The sequence below is a fragment of the Pezoporus flaviventris genome, unplaced genomic scaffold (assembly GCF_033815535.1).
Source record: "Pezoporus flaviventris isolate CSIRO_AGI_PZ_B2104156 unplaced genomic scaffold, CSIRO_AGI_Pfla_v1 ptg000152l, whole genome shotgun sequence".
Lineage (NCBI taxonomy): Eukaryota > Metazoa > Chordata > Aves > Psittaciformes > Psittacidae > Pezoporus > Pezoporus flaviventris.
Genome location: NW_026892700.1, coordinates 13,679 through 23,894, shown reverse-complemented (window position 1 = coordinate 23,894; position 10,216 = coordinate 13,679). Strand labels below are relative to the sequence as shown.

At 63.1% G+C, this 10,216-nt stretch overlaps 2 protein-coding genes and 1 non-coding gene across 3 annotated transcripts; all 3 read left to right on the top strand.

The window, feature by feature from the left end:
* The first annotated feature begins 108 nt into the window (after nucleotides 1-108).
* Nucleotides 109-5,580, top strand: PTGES3 (prostaglandin E synthase 3). Its single transcript, XM_061479544.1, has 8 exons — nucleotides 109-238; nucleotides 2,739-2,852; nucleotides 3,146-3,215; nucleotides 3,408-3,506; nucleotides 3,681-3,770; nucleotides 3,905-3,967; nucleotides 4,309-4,333; nucleotides 4,687-5,580. Coding segments are annotated over exons 1-8 (483 nt in total). The 5' UTR covers nucleotides 109-236; the 3' UTR covers nucleotides 4,707-5,580.
* Nucleotides 5,581-6,048: 468 nt separating this feature from the next.
* On the top strand, nucleotides 6,049-9,406 carry ATP5F1B (ATP synthase F1 subunit beta). Its single transcript, XM_061479557.1, is given in 12 exon segments — nucleotides 6,049-6,139; nucleotides 6,142-6,186; nucleotides 6,416-6,598; nucleotides 6,789-6,963; nucleotides 7,063-7,184; nucleotides 7,375-7,559; nucleotides 7,634-7,792; nucleotides 7,882-8,004; nucleotides 8,686-8,898; nucleotides 8,992-9,070; nucleotides 9,073-9,192; nucleotides 9,289-9,406. Coding segments are annotated over 12 exon segments (1,593 nt in total). The 3' UTR covers nucleotides 9,387-9,406.
* LOC133283080 (small nucleolar RNA SNORD59) lies at nucleotides 7,230-7,303 on the top strand. Its single transcript, XR_009747751.1, has one exon. It is a non-coding gene; the product is annotated as a small nucleolar RNA SNORD59 (small nucleolar RNA).
* Nucleotides 9,407-10,216: the final 810 nt, after the last annotated feature.

The window sequence follows — 10,216 nt, the reverse complement described above, 5'->3', positions numbered from 1 at the left end:
GTGGGGGGGGGCCGCTCCGCGCATGCGCAGAGGGGCCCTGGGAGGTGGTTGGGGGGGGGGATTTTGCTGCGTCACCAGCGCTCCGAGCGCGCGGGGCATTGTGGGAGCGAGGCCGCAGCCCCGAGCCCGCCGCCACCGCCACCACCGAGCGCCGCCGCCGCCCCGGAGCCACGGCCCTGTCCCCCCCCCGCCGCGCCCTGCACGCACCGGAGCCCGCCCGGGACCGCGCCGGAGCCATGTGAGACCCTGCGGGGGGGGGGGGGAAACGGGAGAACGGGGCGGGGAGGAGCGGCCCCGCCGGGCCTTAGGCCTCGGCAGGCGCGGCCGCGGGGTGCAGGCCTCATGTAGTGACCTTGGGGGGGGGTGTTCGGTACCGGGGGGGGGGGGTCCGGGATGGGGTTTGGGGTCACACCCCCCGCCCCCCCCCCGGGCTGGTCCGTTCCCGTGTGGGGATGAATGGGGCGGGATCGGGGGGTGTGGACGGGGATGGTCGCGGTTGAACCGGGGCGAAGCGAAGCGCCCGGTGGGTCCCGCGGAAGGCGCCGCTCGCAGACCCGCGTGTGCCGGGGCTGTGCGCGCGGAGCAGCCGGAAACCGGAGCTCGCGGCCTCCGCAGCTCCCGCGGTGGGTTTAAAGCGGATGCGGGGCCGGGTCATGGGGCCGGTGTCCGGTAGCGCTGGGCTTTGCGGGGAGGGATGGAGGGGAACGGGGCAGCGGCGCTTACCGAGGGGGGGTGTGGTGCTTTGGAGCCCCGAAGGATGGGGCCGGTGCATTGGAATGGGAGGAACTCGGTTGTTTTCCCCTCTAGAAAGCATCAGCTCGGCTCAATTTGCGTTGTTTAGAGTGAAATGAGAGGGGTTTAACTCAAAAAGCCCGATTGGAAGCAAAGGCAAAGCTGATTCCGTAAGCCGGGTCTGTTCCCGGTTGGCTGGGGGTGAAAAGCTCATCCTGCAGCATCCTCAAGCTCTAGGAATGGTCAGGATGCGTCCCAGGAAATGAACCCGGGATCCGGAGTGCACAGGACACCCAAGGAGGGGGTTGGATGGCCCCAAGCAGTAATTGAGCTCTGTGGCTAAGCTGGAGGTGGGTTCCATTGAGGTGTCATGGGCAAAGCTGCACCTGAGCGTGGCTCCGGAGCTCCTGGAAGCTCTTCTGCAATCCTGGGATTGTCTTCTCAATGGGTGACTGGAAGAGATGGGAATTGCAGGGAGCAGCCCTGGTGCCCCAACATGAGGGCATGGAGCTGTTGGAGCAAGAGGAGGCCCCGAGGATGCTCAGGGGCTGGAGCAGCTCCCATAGGAGCCAGGCTGAGAGCACTGGGGCTGGAGCAGAGAAGCTGCGTGGGGAGCTCAGAGCAGCTTCCAGTGCCTGGAGGGGGGTACAAGGATGCTGGAGAGGGACCTGCATCAGGGACTGGAGCGATGGGACAGGGGGTGATGGGTTCAGAGTGGAACAGGGGGAGTTCAGGTTGGATACAAGGCAGAAGCTCCGTAGTGTGAGGGTGCTGGGACCCTGGAATGGGTTGAATGGAGAAGGTTTGAATGCTCCATCGCTGGCAGTGCTCAAGGCCAGGTTGGAGCCCCCTGCTCCAGTGGAAGGTGCCCCTGCCCGTGGCAGGGGTTGGGACTGGATGAGTTTTAAGGTCCCTTCCAACCCCTTCCGTGGAGCACAGGAGATGTTCCCTGGGCTGTGTTGGTGCATGGGGTAAGGCAGTGTTTAAATGAACCCATGTGCTTCAGAGAGGCCTAAAACCCCTTGAGGACGTGGGAATGGTCCCAGCCAAAGCCTTGGGCTCCTGGGATGAAGTTGGCTGAGGAAGGAGGAAGCATTGGGCTCCTTTTGGAGCATCTCTAAGGAACCAGCAAATGCCCTGGGGATGCAGGAGCATCTCCTGACGCACTCGGAGCACGTGAAGGCTCCACCAGCAGCTTCCCTGTGTGTGGAGTCTCCTTGGGATGTCGGCATCCATCTCATCCCAGAGTTGGGTTTGCAGCTCCAGGTATCCTGTGTTAGCGGTGCTGAATGGTCACGGCCAAGAGAAAGCTTTCACCCTCTTAAAGGAAGAATTTGAGCTTGGAAAACCCGGATAAAAGGTTGGGAATGGGAACTGTGCTGGAGGAAATCATTCTCTTTCACCCCGTGTGGAAGTGATGCCTTGTCCTGCAACGCTGCTCTGAGGGTTGCTGCTGCCTTTGCACCCTGTGGGCAGCACCCTCAAGGCTGCAGTGGGAAGCCCAGCACCTTGGAATGCTGGAGAAGGGAATGCCTCTAGAGCCAGGTTGGTGGTGGTGAAACGCCTGGGGAGCGATACCAGCACCCAGCACCCGCTCCTCAGCGCAGGAAGCGTCACATCCAGGGCTGGGGTTGTGCTTCAGCTCCCCACAGGCCCTATAGCTGCAATAAGCACCGTGGTGAGCGCCCATCTGGCTCGCTCAGAGCACTGATCATCAGCCCAGCCCGAGAGCCCTGGGGTGGTTTCTGGGTGTCGCTGCTCGTGGTGCTTGGAAGAAGCCAAAGGACCCCCCCAGGAACGTGAACCAGAGCCTCAGTGGGGTTTGGGGCCTGTTCCTTGGGTGACAAAAAGCATCGGGGAGCTGCAGCCGCCCCCCTCATCCTAAAGCTTGGCATCATTTTGCGTTGCTGTGGGTCTGGGCTCCCCCAAGGAGCTCTCTGGGGGGGTCTCTCCTTGGCTTCGTTGTCTCTCTGGGAGCTGACCTCGCTGTCCCCCCCCCTCCACAGGCAGCCCGCCTCCGCCAAGTGGTACGACCGCCGAGACTACGTCTTCATCGAGTTCTGCGTGGAGGACAGCAAGGACGTGAACGTGAACTTCGAGAAGTCCAAACTCACCTTCAGGTGCGGGGCCAGGGCTTCCCTCAGCCCTTCCCCATCCCGCTTGAGCTCCAGGCCCTGCTCCAGCTCCGCTGCCCTGCCCGGGGCTTCCTGTTCAGCTCCATCCGTGCTGGTCCTTCCCCGTGAGGAGCTTCCCCAAGCCTGGAGCATCCCATGGGGCTCTTGTGCCCCACCGTGATAACGGGTAGAAGGGCAGGGAGAGAGACAAGAAGCAGGCTGGGTGATGCGTGTGCTGACGTGCAGATGTCTGTGCAGGGGCTGGTGTGGACCAACCACGTCTTCTTTTCTCTCCGCAGTTGTCTTGGAGGAAGCGATAACTTCAAACATTTAAACGAAATCGACCTTTTTAACAATATTGATCCAAATGTGAGTATCCTCCTGGCTTCCTAGGGCTGCGTCCTGGGGAACAGCGGCTCCTTCGGGATGCTGGCGGCGCTTCCGGCCTCGAAAGCATCTCTAGATGGTGTCCTTTAGAGCAAGGATGAAGTTGATAGCTGAAGCTAAGTGACAAAAGCAGCTTTGGGGGATGATGTTAACAGGGATTTTCCTCCCTTTCAGGAGTCAAAGCATAAAAGAACAGACAGATCTATCTTGTGTTGTTTACGAAAAGGAGAGTCCGGTCAGGCATGGCCCAGGTTAACGAAAGAGAGGGCAAAGGTGGGTTCAGCTCCTCTTGTCTGCCTGCTTTCCAGTGGGGTTTCCTATTTGGGTGATGGGGAAGTGATGCAGTGGCTCGTGGGTCACCTCAGAGCAGCGCTTCTGCTTTACCTTCCTACGGTACCAGCTCGGTACTTGCTTGTCCTGCACTAACACCCTTGTGTTGCTGCGCAGCTCAACTGGCTCAGTGTGGACTTCAACAACTGGAAAGACTGGGAAGATGACTCAGATGAAGACATGTCCAATTTCGATCGCTTTTCCGAGGTAGGGGAGCACGAATCCCTGGAATTTGGGGGTTCCTTCCCTGGGATTCCCTCTGGGCAGAGCCTTCCTCCTCCTCCCAGTGGCGCTTGCGGTGCTGCTTCACCCTCTAACGTGCTTTTATCTCTCTGGAGCAGATGATGAACAACATGGGTGGAGATGACGACGTAGACTTGCCAGAAGTAGATGGGGCAGATGATGTAAGTGCTCTGTAGCAAATACACCCTTGCTCTGTGCCGAGGTCAGGCTCTTCAATAGCTCCAAAGCCCCTCTCCAGGTTTCCTGTACCCCTTTTTAGGCACTGGAGCTGCTCTCAGGTCTCCCCTTAAGGAGCCTTCTCTCAGCCTGGCTCCAGAGCACACTGATGGATCCATAGCTCCTGGTGCCAGTGAGGCCAGACTGAGCTCGTGCTGTGCAGCAGCACAGGGTTCACTGCAGGAACAGCAGCTCCTTTGCTGCTGGTGGGAGGGGTGGTGGTGAAGGAAAAAGGCTCCTTCAAGCCCGCTCTGCTCCAGTTAACGTTGTCTCTTCTTCTTCCCAGGACTCACCAGACAGTGATGATGAAAGTAAGTCCTGTCCCAGCGTGATTCCATGAGGGGTCGCTCACTGAACCCTGCCTCTGAGCTAATGCCAGGCCTGGCCGAGGGCTGTAATCCAATGGAAGCCTTTCCACAGCAGCCTGAAATCCCAGTTTGGCCTCCTCAGCGCAGGCCTGGGGAGGCTTTGGCTTTCAGAGCAGCCCTGCCCATGGAGGCGGCTTCTCATGGAGTGGTTCCAGTGCCTGTTCATGGCTCTTCCTTATGAAGAACCAGACCCAGAGGCCTTCAGCTGCCCCATGGCTGATGCTGAGGGTGATGAAACAAGGCTGAAACCAACCCCAACCCCACTAACGCTCTTCCCTCTTCTCTTTCCTCTCTAGAAATGCCAGATCTGGAGTAAGGAAAAAGCGTCGTCTTCAGGGTTTGGGGAAAGAACTTCATCACAACATTTCATAACCGAGATAAGAATTCCTGAGTTGATGATAGCCCTAACGGGAGCTCCTGCATCCTTTAACCCATTTTCAGTCCATTTTCAATGGCTTCACTGGTGGTAGGTGTGTACCATGGCACGGGGCGGCCTGAAAGCCACGAGAGGCAATAACTTTATGCATGAACCAGTTTTCCAGCCTTCCAACAACCAACCCCCAACAAACCCCCCCCCAGTTGAGGTGTAGGCCATCGAGACAGAACAGTTGCAATAAAGTTTACAGAGCCTCCTTGCCTCGTAGCAGATATAATTCCCATGGGACAACCCTGAGTTGACACCAAGTTGATAGAATTGAGCATTTCTCCCTCTCCCCCCCCCCCCGCCTTCTTTTACCCAGTCCCTGTGGCCTGAAATTGGATGTTTGGACCGGGAACAAGAACTGGGGCTGTTGGCTCACGGTGGGGCCCTTCCATTAAACTTTGTATTGAAAAGGCAACACCAGTTCTCCTCCGTGGGGTTGTTCCATCCCGAGTCACCGGGTACCGGTGGCTGGAGCCTGTCCCTTGGTACCGTTTGGCTCTAAAGCTTTACACCCTCCTCCTCCTCCTCCGGGGCGATGCCTGTACATTGTTGCTTGTTGAGCTGTTCCTTTAGACCAAATCCTATTTGCACTGTGGCTGTGGAAGCGAGAAAGGGTGGGGAGGCACCGGGGGCACCGGGTACCAGGAATTCCGCCGCCCCCCCGGGGCACCTCCCAACCGGGCTGAAAAACCTCAATTTGTGTTCCGAGCAGCTGGGATTTTTTTAATGTCTGCATTCTTTCTAATAAACTGTTGAAGACTCCCGGGCCTCGCCTCCTGCTCCGCACCGGGAACGGGGACGGTGGGGGACCGGGGGGAGGCGATGCTGACGGCCCTGGTGGCTGCATTGGGGGGGATACGGGATGGGACGGGACGGGGGCAGCGGCGGCTCCATTGGCCGCAATGGGACTGGGGGGGGGACGGGACGGAAGCGGCCCCGGTGCCGCGGTCACCGCGCCCGGTCCAAGGACAACCGCGGACACGTGCGCCGCCGCTTCCGCCGCTCTGCGCTTGTCCCCGCCCCTTCCCTCCAAGCTCTCCCAATCACCTCCTCTCTCTCCTTGACGGATGGCTAATCCTCCCAATGGCGTCGCGGCGAGCGGAGAGCGTGGCCAATCGCAGAGCGAGCGCGCGTCGGCGCCGTATCCAATGGGGCGCGCGACGTGGCGCCGCGGTCCCGCCCCGCCGAGGGCCGTGCAGGCGCGGGCGGGGCGCGGGGCTCAGTCGGCGGCGCCATGTTGGGGCTGGCGGGTCGGTGCTCGGGGGCCGCCGCCGCCGCCGTTGTGCGGCCGCTGCTGCGCCGCGAGGCCGGGCCCGGCCGCCGCCTCCTCCGTTGCTGCTGAGCCGCGGGGCCGCGCCCGCCGCCGAGCCGCGTGAGTGCGGGGCCGCGCCCGCGGGGTCACCTTGGGGCCTACGCGGGTGAGGGGCCGGGGCCGGGGCCTGCAGCGGGGATGGAGCGGGAGCACCGGGAGGGGGGTCCCGGGGGTTCCGGGCCTTGCCCCGGCCCCACACGGGTGCCCGGAGCTGCCGTTTCCCCCCCACCCCAACCGCCCCCGACCTTGACTCGTCCCCGTTGTCTCCCCCCCCCCAACCCCGCTGCAGGCCGGGACTATGCGGCCCAGGCGGCCCCCGCGGCCAAGGCGGGCTCCAGCACCGGGCGCATCGTGGCCGTTATCGGCGCCGTGGTGGATGTGCAGTTCGATGAGGGGCTGCCCCCCATCCTGAACGCCCTGGAGGTGCAGGGCCGGGACACGCGGCTGGTGCTGGAGGTGGCTCAGCACCTCGGTGAGTGCCCGCTGCGGCCGCGGCCGTGCGCTCCCGGTGCCTCCGCCGTGCATCTCAATGCGAGGCCTCAGGACCGCGTTTCCCGTCGGGAGATCGCGGTCTGCGGCTTCCGTGCCCGGGGGAAGGCACCGGCGGCTCCCCGGGGCCAGCCCTTGGGCGCTGCTGCGACGCTGCCCTTGGCCTTTGGCAGGGGAGAACACGGTGCGCACCATCGCCATGGACGGCACCGAGGGGCTGGTGAGGGGCCAGAAGGTGCTGGACTCCGGAGCTCCCATCCGCATCCCCGTGGGCCCCGAGACCTTGGGCCGGATCATGAATGTCATCGGGGAGCCCATCGACGAGCGGGGCCCCATCACCACCAAGCAGTGAGCGAGGCCGACCCCGACCCGCGCTGCGCCGTGAGCAGGCTCCGCGCTCAGCCCCGGGGCCCGGTTGGAGCTCCTGAGCCCCGTTCCTCCCCGCAGGTTTGCTGCCATCCACGCCGAAGCCCCCGAGTTCGTGGAGATGAGCGTGGAGCAGGAGATCCTGGTGACAGGGATCAAGGTGGTGGATCTGCTGGCGCCCTACGCCAAGGGGGGCAAGATCGGTGCGTGCTCCCTATGGGCATGGGGGGGGACGGGGACGGGAGATTCCTTCGCTGATGAGGAACCGTTTGACTTTCGTTCTTCTGAGCTGGCTGAAGCCACTTGGATTGATCTGAGGAGGAAAAGGGGAGCAGGGAGGTGGGGGAGCGGCCGGGATGGGCCGGGCATCGAGCAGGATTCCCCCGGTGCCAGGTTTGTTCGGAGGTGCCGGCGTGGGTAAAACGGTGCTGATCATGGAGCTCATCAACAACGTGGCCAAAGCCCACGGCGGCTACTCGGTGTTCGCCGGCGTCGGGGAGAGGACCCGCGAGGGCAATGACTTGTACCATGAGATGATCGAGTCCGGGGTCATCAACCTCAAAGATGCCACATCCAAGGTATAGAGAAGGGGGTCTCCTGAGGGGGGGGGGGTACCGGTAGCACCGTGCCCACCCCCCGTCCTCGCCCGCAGGTCGCTCTGGTCTATGGGCAGATGAACGAGCCCCCCGGTGCCCGCGCCAGGGTGGCCCTGACCGGGCTCACGGTGGCCGAATACTTCAGGGACCAGGAGGGCCAGGACGTGCTGCTCTTCATCGACAACATCTTCCGCTTCACCCAGGCTGGCTCTGAGGTGGGTGCTCAGCACCAGCCCCGCTGTGACCCCCCCTCCATCCACTTGTGCAGCCCCTCAGAGCCTCTGTACCCCTACCCCCCTCCAAGGTGTCAGCTCTGCTGGGCAGGATCCCCTCTGCCGTGGGCTACCAGCCCACCCTGGCCACTGATATGGGCACCATGCAGGAGAGGATCACCACCACGCGCAAGGGATCCATCACTTCGGTGCAGGTGAGGCTACGACTGCATTGTGCACCCTAAGGATGCTGTGTCATCGTCCCCTCCTGTCCCCAGCATCCCCATTGTCCCTTCTTATCCTCATCATCCCCTCCTATCCCCGTCGTCCCTTCCTGTCCCCATCATCGCCTCCATCCCCATTGTCCCTTCCTGTCCTCATGGTCACCTCCTATACGCAATTGTCCCTTCCTATCCCCATTGTCCCTTCCTGTCCCCATCATCCCATCCTGTCCCCACTGTCCCCTCCATCCTCATTGTCCCTTCCTATCCCCATCGTCCCCTCCATCCCCTTTGTCCCTTCTCCCCATCGTCCCCTCCATCCCATTGTCCCTCCATCCCATTGTCCCCTCCATCCCCATCATCTCCTCCATCCCCATCGTCCCCTCCATCCCCATCATCCCCTCCATCCCATCGTCCCTCCATCCCCATCGTCCCTCCATCCCCATCGTTCCTCCATCCCCATCGTCCCTCCATCCCCATCGTCCCTCCATCCCCATCGTCCCTCCATCCCCATCGTCCCTCCATCATCCCCTCCATCCCCATCGTCCCTCCATCATCCCCTCCATCCCCATCATCCTCTCCATCCCATCGTCCCTCCATCCCCATCGTCCCTTCCTATCCCCATCATCCCCTCCATCCCATCGTCCCTCCATCCCATCGTCCTTCCATCCCCAGGCCATCTACGTGCCAGCCGATGACTTGACCGACCCTGCCCCTGCCACCACCTTCGCCCACTTGGACGCCACGACGGTGCTGTCCCGCGCCATCGCCGAGCTGGGCATCTACCCCGCCGTGGACCCCTTGGACTCCACGTCCCGCATCATGGACCCCAACATCGTGGGGCCCGAGCACTACGACGTGGCTCGAGGGGTGCAGAAGATCCTGCAGGTGAGGGATCCAGGGCTGCCCCCCGTAGGAAGCTAGGGGGGTGCACGTGGAGCCGCTCACCCTCGCCCCCCCCCTGTTTTCTGCTCTTTGCAGGACTATAAGTCCCTGCAGGACATCATCGCCATCCTGGGCATGGACGAGCTCTCCGAGGAGGACAAGCTGACGGTGGCGCGGGCCGCAAGATCCAACGCTTCTTATCCCAACCCTTCCAAGTGGCCGAGGTCTTCACCGGCCACATGGGCAAACTGGTGCCGCTGCAGGAGACCATCAAGGGCTTCAAGCAGATCCTGGCGGGTACACAGAGAACCGGGATGGGGATGGGGACACACGGATGTTTTGGGGGTGTCATCCCCCCCTTTCTCCTCCTCTTCACCCCCCATCTCCCCACAGGTGAATACGACCATCTCCCCGAGCAAGCTTTCTACATGGTGGGGCCCATCGAGGAGGCGGTGGCCAAGGCGGAGAAGTTGGCTGAAGAACACGCCTGAACGTGCCCCCCCCCCCCCCCCAACAACACCGGACCCGCCCCCCCCCCCCCCCAAAACCGGGGCCTCCCCCTCCCCAATATTTAACATTTCCAATAAAACATCAGTTGAAAACACTCCCGGGGGCCTCGTGTGAGCTATGGGGGGGCAATGGGCTCAAGTGGGGGGGGAGGGAGGGGGCAGGAGATGGGGGTCACACAAACGCACCCCCAAGCCGGTTGTTATGGGGGGGCCTGGTCCCAGTGCGTCCCCCCCCATGGGGCTCCACCATTTTACAGCACAAAGCCCTATGGGCACGGCTGCTGCAGCTTCACCCCGGGGGGGGGGGGGGCCGCGGTACCGGGAGCACCGGGGGGGGGGGGGGTTCGCAATGGGGAGGGGTCCCCACAAGCGCTGCACCCCCGGGTTAAAGCGGGGTTGGGGTTTGGGGGGGGGGGGAACACCCTGAACCCAAACGGGGCCGCGGTCCCTTTAAATGGCGGCGCGTCCCCGCGGCGGAGGGGGCGGTGGCGGCCGCTGACATCACGCGGGGCCGGGAGCACCTGCGCGACACCGGGACCGGCACCGGGAGCGCGCCGGGCGGGCACCGGGGCTCCCCCCCCCCGCACCCCTCCATAGGTACGTACCGGGGGTCCCCCCCCATCGATGCACATCGGGGCTGCCCCCCTCCCCCGCACCCCATAAGTAGGTACCGGGGCGCTGCCCCCCCCCCATGGGTCCGCCCTGGGCCGGACACGGAGCCCCCCCCCCCCCCCCCCCCGGGGCTGTACCGGGACCCACGTCTCGGTGAACGGACTCAGCACCACGGCCCCCCCCTCCCCCCCCCCCCCCCG

Coding starts and splice junctions, on each gene's coding strand:
- PTGES3 (XM_061479544.1), top strand. Junction 3,771..3,904: donor ATTTCGATCGCTTTTCCGAG/GTAGGGGAGCAC, acceptor TCTCTGGAGCAG/ATGATGAACAACATGGGTGG. Junction 4,334..4,686: donor ACCAGACAGTGATGATGAAA/GTAAGTCCTGTC, acceptor TTTCCTCTCTAG/AAATGCCAGATCTGGAGTAA.